Source organism: Cyphellophora europaea, assembly GCF_000365145.1.
Source record: "Cyphellophora europaea CBS 101466 unplaced genomic scaffold supercont1.4, whole genome shotgun sequence".
Lineage (NCBI taxonomy): Eukaryota > Fungi > Ascomycota > Eurotiomycetes > Chaetothyriales > Cyphellophoraceae > Cyphellophora > Cyphellophora europaea.
Genome location: NW_008481810.1, coordinates 743,407 through 762,575, shown reverse-complemented (window position 1 = coordinate 762,575; position 19,169 = coordinate 743,407). Strand labels below are relative to the sequence as shown.

Here is a 19,169-nt window from a genome sequence, read left to right as displayed (position 1 = left end):
TGCATTCTAGCCGACTGGATGAGAAGACCTCCAAGATGCAGCACAAATTCAAGTCCGACCCTTTTGGAGACTTCGTCCACCAAGCGGACATACCTCGTTTTGAAATCGGCTCCGATCAGGACCTTGAACACGAGCTCTGTGACTACGGTTCAAGCACATATCGCCTTACTCGACGGAGCGGCCGCACTGGATCGATGAAAGGCTCAATTCCATACTTTAAGACGATTGCATTTGTCACCGAGGATCATCTGCCGCATTACCTCTTCAGGGTAACGCACTCAAGTTCTGCCGGCACAAACAACGAAGGGCTGTACCAATCTGGCACTGTGGCTTCAGGCCTGGGAAAGTCCAACTTCTTCACTTCCACCCATGACAATAAGTTCATCCGAGAAACACTGAGAGACCATCTCAATAACAAGAAGACATCCAGCCACTGGATATCGTTCACTGATTCGTTGCCGTCAGCCATCGCGCGTGCACTCAAGTTCAAACAGAAAGGCTATCCGGTAAGGCCTCCGACAGTCAAGTCGAGGTTGTGCATCGTGTTGGCGCTCCTGAGAGCTGTCTGTGAAGTCCTCCAATCCACAGCACCAACCACCTTAGACCCTTGCTGACTTATGCAATAGTAAGTGTCTCACATGAAACCGTACCATCAGACCTCTAGCTAAGCTTATGCTCCCACTGCCGACTTCAGCTAACTGAAGACTCTCCGACAGCGACATCCGCTTCCACATCGTCGATACCTTCAAGATTCGTAAGGAAGCACTCATCGTTCATGGCTTCGCTATGGCGCGTGGCTACAAAGTATTCGACAGGGCGAAGTCTATTCTTAAACGCATGGTGCTTGGCTCGCTCCGAGGAAAGTTCCTGGTGTGGAACGAGCTGGATGTAGAAGCGTCCAGCGTCAGCCTCGAGTCTCTGCTGCGGCTAAGCCGTGGGGGTAATCACCTCAACACCACAGGTATCCTCGAACTGATGCCGTTTCTGCAAAAAGCCCCCGGCAACACTCTCAAGAAGAAAAACAAGCCCGATCCGGAAACTGGCCGGGAGTTTGAGGTCAAGAGACAATTCAGGGCGGCCTGGCAGCTGACGAAGCAGCTATATGGAATTGAGATGGTCATCGAATTTCGAAAGCAGCTGTATCGGCCTATGGCTCCCAAGAAGACCAGGGAGCAGGACCGAGCTGGTCGCATGAGAAGAAAGATATGGTTTGTTGAGCGCGAAACAGCTGATCAGCGATGCGAACTGGAACCTGGCAAGCTTGTTGCATTCCAGAACCTGGTCGCTGGATTCAAGCCTGAGTTCCAGGTACCTATGCTCGTCGCACTCCTGTCGATGCAGACGAAGCTGCCACCAAGGAGCTATGGGCTGCTACTACGAATACGGATAGCAAACTCCTGGTCGACATCGCCACCTTCGAGAAGCTCTATGCCAAGTGTGTCAAGAAGCTCGTAGGCGAGTACGCGGTATATGAAGGCGGGTTGGCCAATGCCGGTCGCGCAATCATCCGACTGGATTCCAAGCAGGACACTACCTTGGATGTCCCTGGCGAACCGTCCCTTCTACAGATCCGCGAGGACGCCCCACTCTTCGAGCAGCTCGAACGTGAGCAACAAGAGCTTGAAGCTTATGCTCAGCGTTACAAGGGCTCGCAACTGGAGACCGGTCGAAGTGCAGACGCGTCCAGACCCGTAGATCCAGAAGACAACGCTGAGAGACTGCTGGAAGTGCACAATACACTCTACGGAGGACGTCGCAAGCGCAAGAACTCCGAGAACGGTACAGATGGTGAGCACAGGGGCTCAAGTCTAGCAGAGGACACCAACAAGCGGAAGAGACTGCGGAACAGCCATGCTACATATGTGATGGGGTCATGAGGTGCATGGGGAAGTCTTGAGCAGACAAGAGACGCACCGGCAGAGGCGCCGGGCGTAACGACGAAGGCTTGATGCAACTCACGGTGGTTTGTTTGGGGGAGCTGCGGCTGCAGCAGGCGTCGAGAGACGAACAGTGCCCTTGTCAGACCGTGCGAGATGCATGACACCCAAGATTGGAATCAGGAAGCACAGGAACGTGGGTCATGAGTAGAGTACGAATCCCTCCATCGGGCCTGATAGAACCGGCGGGAGTAGTGAGGGCACGAGGCACCATGCTAATCCCCAAACAGTTTAGCTAGAACCAAAGCTGCCTTACGGGGTTGCCGCCGACAAAAGTGGATTCGCCGGGCTTCCCCCACGGCGTCCCCGCACCGCTTTCTGCTCAACACTCGGGCTGATCCCCGGCTGGCAGCATACTCTGCTCCCCAATCCAGCATCTATGATACGCTTGTCGGCTGTTGATCCCAGCCTCCCGCTGCGGCTACATCGGCGGTGGTCCGTATTCTTTTGGCGTCTCCGACTTTTTCTTGGGCTGTGATATATACATTGACCACGGCTGTAGATTGCCTTTCTACCCTTCTGGCCATTTTGTATAAGACCGATATACAGTATCTATCAACTTGTGGAGACTGGTCGAGATGGGCGAAAAGCAGATTTCAGTCGAGGAGATCTCTTCCCACAACACACAGGAGGATTGCTGGATAGTGGTGGACGGCGTTGTATGGGACATCACAGGTTTCGCCCCCGAGCACCCCGGTGGTCCTGCCATAATATACAAGTACGCCGGCCGTGATGCCTCAACAGCGTACAACGAGATCCATGCCCCGAGCATCATCAAGAACGGCTTGCCAGCCTCCGCCCGAAAAGGCGTTCTCGATTCCTCGACGATCACAGCAGAGTGGAACAAGTCGTTAGAATCCTCAGCTCCTAAAGCCACATCGCAGTCCTCCTCGAAATCTGAAAAGCCACCACTATCCGGCATTATCAACCTCCACGATTTTGAGCTCGCAGCCCAAACTACCGCTACACCAAAGACGTGGGCCTTCTACTCTTCTGCCGCCGACAGCCTCATCACCAAAGACCTCAATGCATCTCTATTCCCACGCATCCTCCTACGACCGCGCGTCATGCGTCGTGTGGACAAGATCAACACCGCAACGCGCGCCCCCTTCCCGGGAATCGACTTCACCTCTTCTTTCCCACTCTTCATCTCCCCCGCCGCCATGGCCCGCCTGATCCATCCAGACGGCGAGCTTGCCATCGCGCGCGCCTGCCTCTCGCGCAACCTCATCCAATCCATCTCCAACAACGCCTCCTATTCGGCAGACGACATCGTCTCCCAGCCCGTGGTAGCCAACCAACCCTTCATCTTCCAGCTCTACGTCAACCGCGTCCGCCACGAGTCCGAGAAGCTCCTCACCCGGATCCTCTCGCACAAGAACGTCAAGGGCATCATGGTCACCACCGACGCCGCCGCGGCCGGCAAGCGCGAGGCCGACGAGCGCGTCAAGGCCGACGAATCCATCCAGAACCCCATGATGACGGCCGGCGCCAAGAACGACAACAAAGGCGGCGGCTACGGCCGACTGATGGGCAACTTCATCGACCCCAATCTGAACTGGGAAGACATTGTCTGGCTAAGACGAAACCTCCGCGGCCTACCCCTCTGGCTGAAGGGCATCATGTCCGCCGACGACGTGGCCCTCGCGCTCCAACACGGCCTCGACGGCGTGGTGCTCTCCAACCACGGCGGGAGGAACCTCGACACCAGCCCGCCCGCCATGCTGGTCCTGCTGGAGATCCACGCCCGCTTTCCCGAGATCATCCGCTTGCACCACCCCAGCAGCGCGAGCGTCAAGGCCGGACGCACGAAGCCCTTCTCGATCCTGGTCGACGGCGGCGTGCGTCGCGGCACCGATATACTCAAGGCTGTGTGTCTGGGCGCCACGGCGGTGGGGGTCGGGAGGCCGGCCCTCTTCGCGACGGGCTACGGCCAGGAGGGCGTCGAGCATATGATTGATATCCTGAAGGATGAGTTTGAGGTCGCGATGCGCAATTCGGGCATCACGAGCGTGGACGAGTGTGGGCCCGAGTATGTCAATACGGGGGATATCGATGCTTTGGTGTGTAAGAACACGGGCCATCCTTATGCGGTGGGTTGGGGGCAGGTCAAGAGCAAGCTGTAGATGTTTGTTGGAAGGCATCATATAGAGAGGTGTTGGTGGCATTGGGCGGTGCTCTCTTCGGCGTTCTCTGAACAAACAACAAGTTGGAAAAAGGTCTAGGAGGTCTGGCAGACACAGATGCAGCATTGGCAAGCTCCGGCGCTTTCGGTCAGGGTAGGCTGAATCATAGCTCTATACAGCCCAACTGGTGAAACACTCCATAGCGCAACTCTCTCTTTCCGGAACTGCTGTATTCTAAGACATGCTCGGTTGATACACGCAAATTGACCATCTATTTCCACCTCCGTCAAGGACAATCCTCCACGCTCTGCTCTGCGGAATCTACTTCCGGTGCCCTCTGACCCCTTGGATGTGATCATCGCTACTGTAAATGAGAAACCGAATACGACCAGCCAAGTCACCCATGATGTCGGAATTTGCTGCAGCTACGCTGTCTGGGGGTGGCCCATGAAGAGGTGATTGAGGCAACCATGATAAATACGATACGCGATCAGTGCCGAACCGGCCAGCTACCGGCATCCTTCGCCACCATTCCCCCGCCCCCAAGGAGGACCTGGACCTGTAGATGTCTCGGTTCTGTCGAGATACGACACCTCAAGCATACGCAGCCGCTACTTCTGCCCCGTCTGCGGCGCCAATGTCGTCGACCTGACGGACAACCAGTGGCGGTTCTGTCCGGGCGTCATTGCCGAGAATGCAGACCTGGCCTTTGACGCGGAAGCACATCTTCGTGGAAGACACGCGGGATGGGGGCCTGGCGCCTTGGTTGAGGGACGTTGGGAAGACGTACTCAAGGGGCCCTGAGTCGCGGGAATGGCAATTCGAGAGCTTCGGAGCGCCCGCGTTGTCAAAAGCACCTACGGGAAGCAGAGTCCTCACGGGAAAATGCCATTGCGGGAACGTCGAGTTTGAGATCTTGCCTCCAAAAGATGGGAAGCGGTATCATGCCGGCCTAGACACCTGTGCGTCTTGCCGCCTCACGACGGGGGTCGAGATCAGCAGCTGGACCTCCGTGCCCCTTGACCCAGGTACGCCTGAAAGATGGCGCTCCTCTGAAGCTGGATGCGGGCATTTCGCAATGCTACGAAATCAGTCCAGGAGTGTTCCGATACTTCTGTCGCGAATGTGGTGCAGCAGTTTTTGTTGTGAAGCCGGCACAGTCCTGGGCGGATATTGCGGCTGGCTTGCTGCGCGCAGAAGAAGGTGCTAGAGCTGATCGCTGGCTGCATTGGGCTGAACCGGGCATCTTGGATGAGATGGGTGATCAGGCAGTCCGAAGACAGCTCCAGAGGCGCTTTGCAGAATGGTCTGGGAGTCGATAATGCGAGACGCCCTTGTGCCTTTGTGCTAGGCGTACTAAAGGCGTGGACTTCGGGTACATGCAGATCGGCATCACAGAGAACATGGCCGAGCTGAGAATCACACCGTGACCGAAACGTGACAGTTGATTGCGGATGAGACGACGATGTGAGAGTCCGGAGTCGCTCCTCTTGAGCATCATCCGTCAAATCATCAACCGCACAAGACCAGTCTTGCGGCGCTCGAATGCTCTGCTCGAGTTCTCCAGCCTAGTGCTCACACGCTCAGAGGATGCCAGGTCCATCTCGCTACACTTCGATGCTTGTCGGTCGCTGTGTCCAAGTGGCCGACGTGCTGACGTTCGCTCATTCACTGCTTCATGAGTGATGCTCGGAAGAGGTGACTGGTTGATGTGACCGACAGGTCGCTGAAGACGGGCATCAAAGTCACATTTTCTTCTGAGCCAGGTGCCGTGCTAGGTCAAAGGCTGTGGCTCCTTCACTTCTCAGGCATGACGATCCGCACCGCGTGGCTCCCCCTCGTCGGCCACCTAAACAGCGGCGATCCTGGCTGTTGCTCTACCGCACCCGGCAGACAGGCAGACTCCAGCCACTGCGGGTTGTTGACCATAACAGGCCGAAAGTAGTCCTGCTCCTCGTCCTCCGAACCCGAAACCGATCTCCACAGCTCAGTTCCCCCCGACGAGCTTCCGTCAGGCATCAGCGGAGGAACAGGCCACCTGCACTCCGGCAACCACGCATCCTGGTTATATGCCTCCTCGCCCAAAAGGAAGCCGGGCAACCTCCGTCCCTGCCGCCAACACGCCTCCCTCAGCCCCCGGTTCTCCTCGCCCTCCTCCCCCTTCTCCGTCGCACAACCGATCCGCGGCCTGACGCCCCTCCCATCGGGAAACGGATCCTCCACGGGCGCCTCGATGCCCGTATATTTCCCCCCGGAGAGCCTGCTATACCGCTGCTCCCGCTCCCAATGCTCCCGGAGCCACACGCCCGCCGCATCCTCTCCCTCCTCCCCCTCATCACAGAACGCCGCCTGCCTCATCGCCAGCAGCGGCGTGTTGGGCAGCCCACACTTGCAGTAGAAGCGGTGCTTTGCGGCTTCGACCTGCCATGTCGTCTTGCTCACGAGGCGCCACTGCGTGTGGAGTGGCAGGGGCAGGTAGATCCAGTCGTCGTCGCCGTACGAGGACCAGGGCACGGAGTTGAGGTAGCGCCACAGGCTGAGCTGTAGCGCGTAGTCGCGCCGCTCAATTTCTGCGGCCGAGCAGGTGGCGTCGGAGAGGTGGTGGAGGTGGCAGAGGCGGGCGCGGGCGGATCGGCTCTGCTGTGGGAAGGGGGCGGAGGGGACGGTGGGCTTGGTGTTGGTGAGCTCTAGGTTGTGCTCTTCGGGGATGGGGCACGACTCGTCGTCGTGCGTGAATGTCCAGCCGTCGGAGCTGATGGAGGAGGAGGTGGTGGTGGTGGTAGGGGAAGGAGACGCGAGGCGGGAAACAGGAGCGGAAGTGGAAAGCATGTTGGTGAATAACTTGTAAAGCGAAGTAAGTGAATCGAGTTGAGATGAAGATACAGTGAAGACCTCGAGTGAGTGCCAGATACTGAATGCTTCGTCTTGATTCAGTCAAACTGCTCCTCCCGTCAACGCAGCATTCCCCCCCGACTATATACCCACCTCTCAGCGAAGCAGGTACTCAACTCACCTCACCTCCCCCTCCTTCCCCTCTGACTCACTCCCACGCACACCTCAGATACAGGCAGCAACAGCAAAGACTCAAGAAGAAGAAGAAACTAGAGGAGGTACTCAACCACGATCTTGAAGCACCTCCAAGGCTGTACCGGGAAAGGGGAGAGGGGGCGGTGGACCAATCAGATCTCCGGCTTGGGCTGGGCGAGCTGTGCAGTTCATAGTTGCCTATCTGGGACGCGTGTAAATAGACGCAAAACACATCAAAGACTTATCTGTGGTGGTGGTGTTGTTGTTGTCGGGCTCTAGGCTGAGCGTAGCGCGTGCTGCTTGAGGGCATGCACTGGTGTGGGTGCTTGTGTGCGGTGTAACGATGGTGCGTAGGTCGGCTCCGACCCGGGGTTGGGGCACGGCCATGATGAATGCTACGATGCTCGCGTGCTATTCTCAAGAATGAATCGCTAGCAGGAAGGGAAGAGTGCAGATTGAGCAGAAGCAAATGTTTCAATTCAATGTAAACGCTGGACTTGACCAGCTGGGTATCTCGCAATAATGTTGTCCTTCCATCTCTAGCGCTTCCTGAGAGTTCCTCATTGCCGCCTGTCCCGCCGACCAGACCATCATCGATGCATTCTTTCCCTAATGATACATGCTACCAGCCTACCAGCCCCCTCATTTCAGGCCTAGGTCGTCGAGTCTGAGACCGTCGAGACTGCCTAGCAAATCGAGGGCTTGACCGTTGGCGCCTTCAAGCTCCTCGATCCTTTCTTTCAAAGCCTGACTCTCCACCTTCATCATGGAAATGACATCCCAGGCTTCATCTGCCCTTACGCCGTAGCATTTTTGGCATTCCGGTACTGGGATCACTGACACCGCCGTGTGCTCGTGCTGATGCATTGGCGTAGACACGGTTGTAATGTGCATACTGGCATGTTTCATGACTGGACTTGGTGCGGCGGATGTGCCTGGCGAGTCGACAAAATTGTTGAGTGAGCGCTGATCGGCTGAAAAAATGCTAAACCGATCGCTCGGCTCTGACGAAGTCGCGCTGGGAGCGTCCGAGACCCGTTTTCGCCTTGAGCGAGAAGTCTGGTAGGTCTGTGACATATCGAGATTCTGCGGCACTTTGCGGACGCTCGATTGCTGTAGCTCGAAGCTCTCTTCCGAGTATGGGTGGCTGATGGATGCCAGCTCGTTCCGAAGCGAAGTAATGAGGCGCTCCTGCTCGGCGGCCCGTTCTGCCATTTCCACCAATTGTAGCTTTAGATGCTCACTTCTGATCTGAGATGCCTCTAGGTCGTCAGTCTGTGCAGTGTTCGTTGACTTCAGAGAGCGAATTTGCTTCTGTTGCTCTTGGTGCGCGAATTGGAATTTTCTTAGCGTGCCCTCAGCATTCAGCTGGAGATTCTTGAAGGCGGCCGGCGAAAACTCGTCTGCTGGCCCACCAGGGAACAGAGCATCTCGGATGTCCAGACTGGAGAGGCTATCGATTTCGCCGGGCGCCAGGATGGGAGTCGTAGCTTGCTTTCGGAAGAAGCTGAAGCGGCTGGTGCTTTCTGCTCGCGGCTGCGACTGAGGTCTGGAAGGCCGACTCGTCAATGTGTCTACAGCTTCGGAGCTGTTGCTGAACATGGTGCCTTGGACGTCTTCAGGACTGATAGGGTTCTCTTCCTCCTTCTTCGGGGACTGCACGAGACCGATGTTGACCGGATCTGATGAACCCTCGAACCAGGAGGCAAGGCTTTTGGCTACACCGGCACTTGTTTTGGGTCGCTGTGTACCTTCCGCTTCATCTATGTCATATTCAGCTGCTTCGTCCGGGGAGACTCGTTCGGGAGAGACGTTGCGACTCGCAGAGCGGATCGAGGGGAGAAAGGTAGACAAGCGATTTGGAGAGCTGGAGGAAGTTCGGGAGACCAGCGGCGGCAGATCGACGGTAGTGCGCGATCTCTGGTGACTGCGTTCAACAGGTGGCGGGAGTGTTATAGTAGGACCATCCTCGTCAAACGGCCTCGGAGGTGACCTCTTCAGTGGCATGTCTTGTTGACAGCTGTGCGGCTGAACGACGAGGTAGGAAGTGATGATCCCTTCCTCTGGAGTGTTCTTTCCGCAGGAGCTGAGTCAATGAGACTTTCTGCCTCGTAAAGTGTCGTGGCCGGACGACAGTATTCCTGTACGAACGCGAGATCGTGCGAGTCGGACTGTTGATGGTGGGGTAGGCTGGCTGTTTGTGAGTGCGTTCTCCGTGTAGGTTGGAATCCCACAATCTTCACGGCTCTCAGATCGGAATGACAAGCAGCATGGATGGACTGACCAGCAGTGCACAGGGCAGCAGCCCTGCCTTTGTATTTCTGCCGAGCGGTCAACGTCAACGCGAGCCTTGAGATGGCTGGTGGCGGGTCCCGCGCCCAGTTCAAGGTTCGCTTACCAGTTTCGCGTGTTCCTGCCCGCCGCGGACTCCACGACACGACGACTCCACTGGCCCAGCCTCGCGCTTTATCGATAAGCCTGATGGCTGGGCAAAGCTAAAACTGGCTTCAGCTTCTCTTCCCTCCTCTCGACTCCGTATGGAGTGCATCTTTTCATAGCGGACTTCATTCCCTGGTGTCTAATTTAATGTCCGCAAAGTATGCCTAGGTAGGTCATGGCGTCAAAGCAGACTTTTGTTCCTGGACTTTGACTCTTTCCTCCGCCCCGCCGATGACGGATGGCCGCTCCAATCGTCCGCTGCCGAGACCACTTCCTATTTCCGTCATATGTACACGGACTGCCCGATGAAGACTCGACCTTCTCACAAACGTGAGAGATCGACTGACAAAAGCCAAAGTCGAGACAACCGCTGCCTGCCGGACACGTTCCGCTTGTTCACGCTGGTTGTTGATGAGAACTTGTGAGAGCTGATCTGAGGGCGATCGAACCTAGACTGGACTGATGGTGGAGTTCTTCGTCCAGACGCACAGCATACAGCATTGAACAGTCGAACTACCATTCTCAAGCACGGATGCCTGTCTGCTTGGCCACCTTTTGTCAGCCGCAAGCCATTTCTCGCCCACCTTCATTAGGGACAGAGGAGGATACAAGTGATGTCTGGGTCTAATATTAACCCTTTTCCCTACGGCCGTTTTCTGTTCAGTGCCTCAAGATTTGGGTCTATTTTATCTATGTTCATGGCCATCACATTCCGTTCGTTCCTGATGTGGAGGCTTCCCCTAGAGGTGGACATCCTTAGCGCCGCTCCATCGTCAGTGACAAGGTGAACTTTCAACAGCATTTTACTAACAGTCCAGTGACAGACTCAGTACAATAACATGCTTTACGTTGAGGCTCTATTCCTTGGCACAGCCGTCCAAGGCTGTTGCCTGCGCACAAGAATTGCATTCCTTTCTCAACGTTACTAGTCCAAGCAGTGCAGGCATTATCATCCACTGGCAGAGCATCTAGTCTGCTCTATCTCAGTTTTAGATGACAATGACTTCTATCATTCTCGCCCGCGATGTTTCGGTCCTCAGAGCCTTCGAATTCATGGCATTGCCGACAGAAATTCGTCTTATGGTATACGAACTCATATTTGAAGGAGCCGAGCTCGTCATCGAAGCCCCTCGTCGCTTGATCAATGCTCAAGCCGAGCACCGCCGCATGAATTTGCGCCCACAATCCATTCCCGGGATACTACTAGTCTGCAAAGTCATCAGAGAGGACGCTCTCCCAGTCTAAGCCAAGTATCTTACACCAATCTTCTGCGATACTCTGCCGGGCCGCGTCATCCCAGCCCACTACCTTCAGTGTACGGAAACCGCCGTCATCCAAACTTCCAAGACCGCCTATGTGGACGAAGGTATCGTGCCCAACTTGAATGTGCTTGTCTTCAGGATCGACCGAGAACTGGAGGACAGCTGTTTCGAAGATGACGAAGTTCCGAGTTGCCTAGTGTTCGACATGCTCTATTGGTCCTTTTAGTCCTGGAGAAGAGCCGCCACCAACTTCTATAACAGTGGCCTTAAGCAGCGTATGGCGCAAGGACAGCTCTCCTTCCAGGTCGTGATGAAACTCGACCGCTTCGAGATCTGTCCTAGCCAGGAAGCCAAGATGTATGAGGGTGGGCATGAGCATAAATCCCGGACTGTGAGTTTCACTCCAATCCCCCCTTTTCCAAAGCAGCCGAAGCCTAACAGGTGTGTCCAGGACATCGTCATCGACTTTGTGAATGAGAAACTCATCAGCACAGGCCCCGAAGCCAACCTTCACAGATGCCGAGAGAATTCTCAATTCTACGAATGACCGACGATGCCGGCACCAAGCTCACGATGGGGCCGACGAAGCGACAGAAACGCGTCCGAATCCAGCCCGAACTCATGGATGAATCATTTCCCCAAAAAGCCTCAGCTATGGCTTCAAGAAGCCTGCTACGTCAATTTCGCCACTTCCGGTGTCTCAAGCACCTGTCAAAGCCACAGTGCTCTTCACGGAGAGACCCCGCCCATCAGCCGTATCAAGCAGGGTAATGACAAGACATTCCCTTGAATAGCCCAGAGTAGTAAAGCTCGATTCAGAAAAAAGGCACCGTAGAGCGCATAGAAATCATAAGCAAACCACACCAACCCCTTCCTCCGGCCAGCTCGGCTAGGCTAAGCTAGCAAACCAGTCAGTTCCCGTCCTGTACATGCATAGGAGACAAGCCTACATGTGCAAAAAGATCCACATCTACTTCTGTTCATTCCCACAATGTATCCTGCCACCCACCCATCAACCCACTCATCATCTGCTTGCTTGCTTGCTAGCTACCCACCCCATGATGGGGACGTCAACAATATGGGGTATGTATCTCTTAGGACGCGTCGTCGTGGAGGGAGAACAAGCCTACCTACACCTACAGTACTTTTCGAATTGCTCGCCAGAATCCCAACGTCGGATCGATGGCTGTGAATCATACTTAGGTGCTTAAAAGCGATGGGCTACAAGACAAAACGACAGGCACGAAAAACGTAGTGACGCCACACAATCAACAGATCAATCGGTCCACTGAGGTTTCCTATCGGCCCAAAACTGTCGGGCCATGCTATTATTTCAAATCGTACAAGTAGAGCTCATCTGCGCTTTCAACCAGCTGCAACCACCATGCCCAAATGCACTTCTTCCTTCCCCAACTTAGTACCCACTATCGTAGAAAGGCGTGGTCAGTCAACACCTTTTTGGAGGCTTGCATTCTAACCTCCCCTTCTAGGCCGCTTGCTCTCGCTCGCGACACGGCTGCCACCTCTACCGCCTCCACCGCCAGAATACTGCCCGCCAGGACCACCTTCATCACCTCTGGGATGCTTGCGGTTGTTCATCGTACCGTCGTCTCTTGGACCCGGCCCGCCTCGGTACGACGGCCTCATGCCACTTCTGTCGTCGACGTGCTGCGGATCCTCACGTCGAGGACGATCGTCCCTGCGGGGAGGCCCATCGCGCTCAGGTCTGTTGTCTCGTGGCTCACGCTCGCTACGACCATCATCGTGTCTGCGGCTGGACCGTCGGTCTTCACCGCGTTCGACACGTTCGCCATCAGTAGGACGACGCTCACGTATGCTATCTTGTCTCGTAGCTGTAGGTCTCGGCCCGATTGGGACATCATTCGGATTGCCGTGTGCGCCGAACAGGTCATTCTGGCCATAGTTCTCACTTCGCGACGAACTACGCTCCGGTCCAGAAGGAGGCGGAGGACCACCATGTCCTCCAATGGCGCCGCTGGGCGGGCGACCACCGCGACCGCTACCTCCTCCACCACGTCCAGACGATGGATGAGCTGCCTGGGCAAGAGTGTTGTTGACAGTAGTCATCTGACTCCGAGAGGAACGCGAGCCACGGCCTAAGCCATCGCCACCACCATTTGGACCAATTGGAGGGCCACGGCTTGTGGGCGACGGGCCGGATGGCGCGTGAGCTGGGGCGCCACTGCGGGCACCGCCGGATGGACCACTTGGTAGAGGCCCGCCGGTATGAGAGGGCTCAGTTGGCGAAGGTATATGGAGACGTCGAGAGGGGTGCACACCGCTTGTGTCAGGAGCAGGTGGAGCGGACGTGTTCTCAGCGTTGGACGGACCACGCGAATGGCGACCAGATGGGCCTGTCGGAGGAGGGCCCCGGTCAGACTGCGCAGCATGGGTGTTGATTGCGGGTGCTCCTCTGCCACGAGGTGCCGACATTGGTCCGCGACCGCGTGGCCCAGAAGGTACCTCAGGCTCTGCATTGCGATCCGTTCTGACAGGCGGCCGGTGGTTCGGATCCTGTTCAAGCCTTCCATGCTCCATGTCCACAGGCGCGTTGTAGGGCGCACGATTGTCGCGCGGGTGTCTTGTGCCGTGTTCAGAGCGGCCTGCAGGGCCGGTGGCAGGTGGGACATGGCGTCCAGATGGTGTGTCGGGACGAGGGTCGCGCGGGTGAGGGGCATCACGCTCGTTACGGGGAGGTCCTCTGCGTTCATCACCGCGCCGAGGCGATGGGGCACGACCCGGCCGCTGAGGTCGGTCGTTTGCTGGACCTCGAGCGGGTCCCGGTGATACGGTGTCGGAGCCCATGCCCATCATAGCAGCTCTTGCGGGGTTGAGAGAATCAGACTGTGACGACCCAGGTCTAGCTGGAGCTGCAGACGAGGGCCGGGAGCCAGTCTCATCATGCTGCTGTCTCGATGGAGGACCTGCTCTAGCAGCACGCTCACTCGTGTCTCGTTCCCGTGAATGCGGCTGAGTCGGTGGACGATCTCTTTCCGCAAGGCGGTCACGGTCAATGTCACGCGGCCTCTCATGACCCCTCCCAGTCTCCCGGTCTCGGCCATAGCCCCTATCATCGCGACTGCCCGGGACTGGGGCATCGGTCCGCTCGTATCTTCGAGCAGGCCGCGGCTCGAAGTCTTCATAAGAGCCTTCAGGGGCACGATAGCCGCCACGAGGATCTCGAGCGTCACGAGGATGTGGTGGGCGAACTGATTCTGGCGGTGGCCGCGATGACCTCCCAGAGTCACGGTGACCATTACGAGGATCCGAGGGATCTGGCCGGTTCGGTAGGCTTGCAGGAGCGGCATGTCGTGGCGGTGGGGACGGTCTCTTGGGAAATGTTTTCGGGGCTTCCAGATGACCAGATCGAGATTGGCTCGAGCTTCGCTCTTCCTTAGCTCTTGGTGTGGACTCTCCATTGATGGGCGGTCGTGAAGGGAGTTTGCTTTTGTCCTCCGACTTCGTGTCAGTCGTCTTCTGCTCTCCGGTCTGCAGCACTGGCTTGGTTTCACCTTCGGTCGTGGCTGCATTCTTCAATCCACCTTCATCCTCGGACTTGCCTGTAGCCTGCTCGGTCGACTTGGCCGCACTCGCCTCTTTGTTCGTTGGTGGAACAGGAGTTGACTCTTGTTGCATGCCCGGGCAGAACGCCCCAGGTGAGATCCAGTGCTTCTCTCCTCGTTTGAGGCCCGAAAGTAGGGACGTGGAGGCAGTGACCAGGTCTTGCATCTCCGAGCTTCGCAGTTTGTCGATAGTGGTTTGAAGGTTAACACCATGAATGTTGACCACAGGATATGCCCCTCCTTCGGAGACCGCATACAGAACCGAAATGGCGTTGCGAATATGCATGTACTCTGGTGACTTCAAGCATTTCTGGAACGCTGTGTGGAGGGCAATATGCCAGCGGTAATGGATCTTTCTGAATTGGTCGAAAGCGAGCATGAGGACGGGCTTACCAGCCTCTACCTTCAACGCGAAGCCTGGGAGCTCCTTCTTGGTACCCCAAGCCTCTTTCTCGTATGTGGATCTCGATTTCTGCCAGCGACTGAGGTCTTTCAGCAGCTCATTCAAGAATCGGCCAAAGTTCTCTGCCTCTTTTGACGAGCTCATAAAGATTAGCGAAATCAGGCGTTCGGGTTTGAAAAGCAGGTCGTAAAACCCAAGTGTTCGGAAGTTGGGTGTTCCCATAGCGTGAAGATACTTGACGAATGCGAAGCTGAAGTATGCGTCGAGCGCAGAGGCCATTATTCTTGGTAGGAAGCAGTACTCCATCAGCGCAGCGTTGAGGTGTTCCGCACTGCGTGATTGGCCGGCGAACCAGGCCATTTTCTCGGCATTTAGGCGCTTGCGGCACGCGAGTTGGGCTTTAACATGTTGTCCATTCTCCGCAAGCAAATCGTCAATCAGTTGGCTGAAGACCTGAAGTTGCTCTTCTTTCTTCTTGGAGGCGCTCGAACTCAAGCTGGACCGGTCAGCCTTGACGGCATCGCGCTTTTTCTTCTGTCTTGCCATCTCGTCCTGATAGGCTTTTTTCGGTATGGTGATATCATAGAGCGACAATTGCCAGAAGGTGACATAGAAGCCGACACCAATTGTCTGAACCACTTCTTCGGGAAGTTTGCTGGCGAGCTGGTCCATGATTTTCTCCAAGACAGGATGCCAAGGCCGACCATCACCATTCGCGGGGACCAATGCTTCGATCGGCTCGGACTCTGTCGATGCATTGAGGATATCGTCAGCAGTAGGAGTGGCAGCAGTCGTCTCTGGTTCGTCTTCGATAGCCTCGCCATCTTCTTCAGAGCTTTCATTGGCATCGTCTTTCATGTCAATGTCCCCATTTGACTCTTGAGCCGTCAGAGCAGTATCATCCAGCCTCTCACGCTCATGGGCGATGTTTTTGGCGATGACGGACCGGCATATCCAAAACGCGATCTCAGGTCGAATTTCATACTCAGTGACCAGAGTAACGACATCAGGTACGGCCTGAGCAAACGCTTCCAGGCCCATGTTGTACTGCAAGAAGTCCAAGTACTGCGCGAGGACTCTTTGAGTCTCGTCGTAGGTATTGCCGATAACTTTGAGCGGAACTTCCGGATCCTGAAAGATACAAGCCTGTCGCTGCTGAGCCATTGATAGCAAGAACTTCCCAATAAGCTCAGTCGTATGAAGAGATCCCATGAGACGTCGTGCAGTAATTTGGACTGACTTTTCGTGACGCTGATCCAGAAGTTGTAAGATGGTTTGAGACTGGAGCAGTGGGCCTCCTCCCATCGCTTGCAGTTGTGCCTCGTTGTAGCTTGTATCATTGGCGATGCCACCCATCGATGTAACAATGCTCTCGAGCATTTTTAGGTCGCCGGTATTGCCCTGGTCAAGTTGGCGAGCCACATATTGCAAGACTGGTGCGGGTTTCATCATGTTGTATCGCTTGTATATGTCTCCAGCAAACTTCGACAGTGCCGTGAGCCATCTGCTGACAAAGATGCCACCGTCTTGGATCTTGTTGCGACCGGCTTTGGACATCGAGCCTATCAGGTTGCAGGTTAGGACATCGTAGCCCAGATCTGTGAAATAGCGGGATCCCTCCACGAAGACTGCCGAAATGCTATCGTAAGATTCGATTTGTCTTAAAGCCACTGAAGTGACGATATGGGGGTTGGCGTAAGCAACCTTCGCCAGCGCTCTAGCCATCGGCCTGATATTGGTTTTCGAAATACGCTTGAGAATATCCAATGTTTCTGCCCTTGCCTGTTCAACTGCTGCCCTGATATCTGGGTTTCGAGACGTGCGGCCATCACGCCATTCGAGATAGAGCAGGAACCGCGTTCGGGTTGGATAAAATGTCAACAACTCGAACACTTCATTGACGACGCCTGCATTGCCTTTGGTCAGGCTGACACAAGGAAGAAGAACTCTTTTGCAAAGGTCGAGCCACCGATCTCGGTTCGGTTCTGAGGGATCTTCTTGTAAGCTATGCTTGCCGATGCGAGCAATTTTGCTCACGAGTGCCGGATCTTGACCAATTTTGACGCCAACGAGCGGCAGTAGGGTATCGAAAAGAGTGAAGACATCGTCCACGGTTTGACAAACAGGGATGAGGTCACTCCACTCATCCCAGTAGTAGCGATAGCTGTTGCCATCCGAGCTGTCGGCCTTATCAAGCTGAGCCCATCTCAGCACCTTTCTCTCCGGGTTGTCGGTGAGTTTGACTTGTCCTTTAGAAACACCTGGAATATCGGTCTCGTACAGCGGTTTGGACTGATCCAAAGTGTCCCGGGTCGCAAGAGGTCGAGATGACTCAGAGACTGCGTCGATTGAGTGGTTTAATATGCGAAAGATGTATTCCGGAAGGTCAGAATATAGGTCAAGGACCCACGGAAAGCGCCCAATCATGAACAAAGCTTCTGGAAGCGCACCGATAGCCAGCAGGGCCTTTAGGAGGGCGATCTTCTGTTCCGCAGGTTCACTGGTCGCGTCCTTTGTCGACTTTTCCGCTTCAGACTCCCTTGATGGAGTAGCAGCTCTCGTTGATGCATCCCTCAGGCGATTGACTGGTGCCGGTAAAGTATCGTCTGGAAGAGCAGCAGCCATAGACAGTGCATTCTTAGCTCCAGCACCTGGCCGGGCCGCTTTTTCTCTTTCTTCCTTTTCCTTGGCCTTCTGGGCTCGAAGCTCTTCCATTGATTCGTCTGGTCTCCATAGATGGGGATAGAGATCTTTCAAGGAGATGAAGCCAATCTTGATCAACAACGCCGACAGATACATGAGGTTATCAGGAAGTGTATCGGTCTCGTCCCGAGCTGGTGAGGATGAGTAGAAGCGAAGTTTAAAGCCAAGGAGTTGGGCCGCATCCCTGTTACCCATTGGAGGTCGGGTGCCGGTTTCCTGAACCCAGGATTTCGCGAAATCGTCATTGCTGTACTCCGGAGGAACCTGACCGTCTGCAACTTCTGGTAAGCCTAGTCGGTAGAATGCAGAGAGACCATGTTCCCGAGCTTGTTCCCAAAAATTTGAGTCGCGTATAAGGTTCTGTTGGGCGATGGCGAGTTTCTGTTCATCGCTCAAAAACCAGTCGTCCACACCAGGTAGCGCCCAGGCCGGAAGCCCATTTGGGTTATTTGCCAGTGAGCCATGGTTAGCTTGACGCGGCCACCAAGGACTTGCTCGGAGAAACTTGACAAGGAACCGGTACGACTTGACGAGCACCGAGCCGAAGACGTCCAGAACGACATCCAAGCTCCTACCAACATCGAGATCGAAAGCACCGATCAGAGCCTTGACTTTCTCAACAGTCTCGTTCACGTTCTCGCCCGAAGGCTCGTCTGTCAGGCTGCTGCTAAAGACTTCCGTAACTAGCTTCGCAAAGCCTTCGGACTCTTCCCGCATCAGATTGAAATTTGCCTGTCTGTAAACGATGTTGGTCTGCTTGCGGATGGACATACGATCGAAGGTGTTTCTGATTAGCCCGAGCTTCTCCAGTAGCTTCGAATCGAGCTCATGCTGCAAGGCGCCGTGATCGATTCGAGCGGCGAGGATAAAGTTGGCAAGGCGACTGATTGGAAATGTCGGACTGTCTTCGCAAACCACAGAGAATGAGTCGGAGACTATGGTGTGCAGATCGAAGCTTGCTGCATCGCCCTCGACAGTCTGCGTATGCTCAATGGCATCGGTGATGAGTTGGCCAGCATTGGTCGCATCCACACGCCCAGCCAGGACTGACTGTACCAACTCTTGAACGATGAGGGAGGTCGTCGTTTCGTCTCCTCCCGTGACTGCCTCCGTCAGTTGCGAGAGAACAGATTGTCTTCCTTGCTCTTCCCATGCGGCGCAAACATCGTCCGTAACGGTGGAGTAGCTGTACGGTATCGAAAGCAGGACCTCCTCAGCTGGCTCTGGGACTTTTGTGGACGTGTTGGCCATGGTTGTATCGGGAGGAGCGTCTGTAGGAGCTGGCGTTGGCCTAGATTCTTGCACAGTAGGCGCGGGGTCGGGCGAGGCTACAGAAGGGTTTGCGGAGGGAACACCTCTACCACCACCGCGACTCACACGTCGTCCAGCTCTGGGTCGACCTTCGTGATAGGGCGATCCGCGATTGCTACTGGGTGACTGTGATTGCTGGGCCAAACGCTGATCCTGGGGGCGGTACGGCGAAGGCCTTGAGACCTCATCGCCTGCGTATGTTCGCTCGCCTTGCTTGCGCTTAGTGCCGCCGGGCGTAGGCATCACGCCGGAGCGCCCAAAGATTGGGCCTCGAAAGGACGGGCGTGGACAGGAATTGCTTGTAGTTCATGAGATGCAGATAACCATGCGGAGCACTAGGATCGGGTAAAGAGGAGTGACGCGGCCACGGCTCGTTC

The 19,169-nt window shown here is 55.6% G+C and overlaps 6 protein-coding genes across 6 annotated transcripts; 3 read left to right on the top strand and 3 right to left on the bottom strand.

Moving 5' to 3' along the window:
* Window positions 1-35: 35 nt before the first annotated feature.
* HMPREF1541_04518 (uncharacterized protein) lies at window positions 36-1,877 on the top strand (the record flags this gene model as incomplete). Its single annotated transcript, XM_008718863.1, has 3 exons — window positions 36-532; window positions 717-1,308; window positions 1,359-1,877. The coding sequence occupies 3 exons, from the start codon at window positions 36-38 to the stop codon at window positions 1,875-1,877; spliced, it is 1,608 nt and encodes a 535-aa protein (XP_008717085.1).
* A 638-nt stretch (window positions 1,878-2,515) lies between these two features.
* On the top strand, window positions 2,516-4,063 carry HMPREF1541_04517 (uncharacterized protein; the record flags this gene model as incomplete). The annotated part of the gene is made up of 1 exon (XM_008718862.1): window positions 2,516-4,063. The coding sequence occupies one exon, from the start codon at window positions 2,516-2,518 to the stop codon at window positions 4,061-4,063; it is 1,548 nt and encodes a 515-aa protein (XP_008717084.1).
* Window positions 4,064-5,141: 1,078 nt separating this feature from the next.
* Window positions 5,142-5,273, top strand: HMPREF1541_04516 (uncharacterized protein; the record flags this gene model as incomplete). The annotated part of the gene is made up of 1 exon (XM_008718861.1): window positions 5,142-5,273. One exon carries the CDS (start codon window positions 5,142-5,144, stop codon window positions 5,271-5,273), a length of 132 nt encoding a protein of 43 aa, XP_008717083.1.
* Window positions 5,274-5,860: 587 nt separating this feature from the next.
* On the bottom strand, window positions 5,861-6,892 carry HMPREF1541_04515 (uncharacterized protein; the record flags this gene model as incomplete). Its single annotated transcript, XM_008718860.1, has 1 exon — window positions 5,861-6,892. The coding sequence occupies one exon, from the start codon at window positions 6,890-6,892 to the stop codon at window positions 5,861-5,863; it is 1,032 nt and encodes a 343-aa protein (XP_008717082.1).
* An 840-nt stretch (window positions 6,893-7,732) lies between these two features.
* HMPREF1541_04514 (uncharacterized protein) lies at window positions 7,733-9,097 on the bottom strand (the record flags this gene model as incomplete). The annotated part of the gene is made up of 1 exon (XM_008718859.1): window positions 7,733-9,097. The coding sequence occupies one exon, from the start codon at window positions 9,095-9,097 to the stop codon at window positions 7,733-7,735; it is 1,365 nt and encodes a 454-aa protein (XP_008717081.1).
* A 3,167-nt stretch (window positions 9,098-12,264) lies between these two features.
* Window positions 12,265-19,035, bottom strand: HMPREF1541_04513 (uncharacterized protein; the record flags this gene model as incomplete). The annotated part of the gene is made up of 1 exon (XM_008718858.1): window positions 12,265-19,035. The coding sequence occupies one exon, from the start codon at window positions 19,033-19,035 to the stop codon at window positions 12,265-12,267; it is 6,771 nt and encodes a 2,256-aa protein (XP_008717080.1).
* Between the last annotated feature and the right edge of the window lie 134 nt (window positions 19,036-19,169).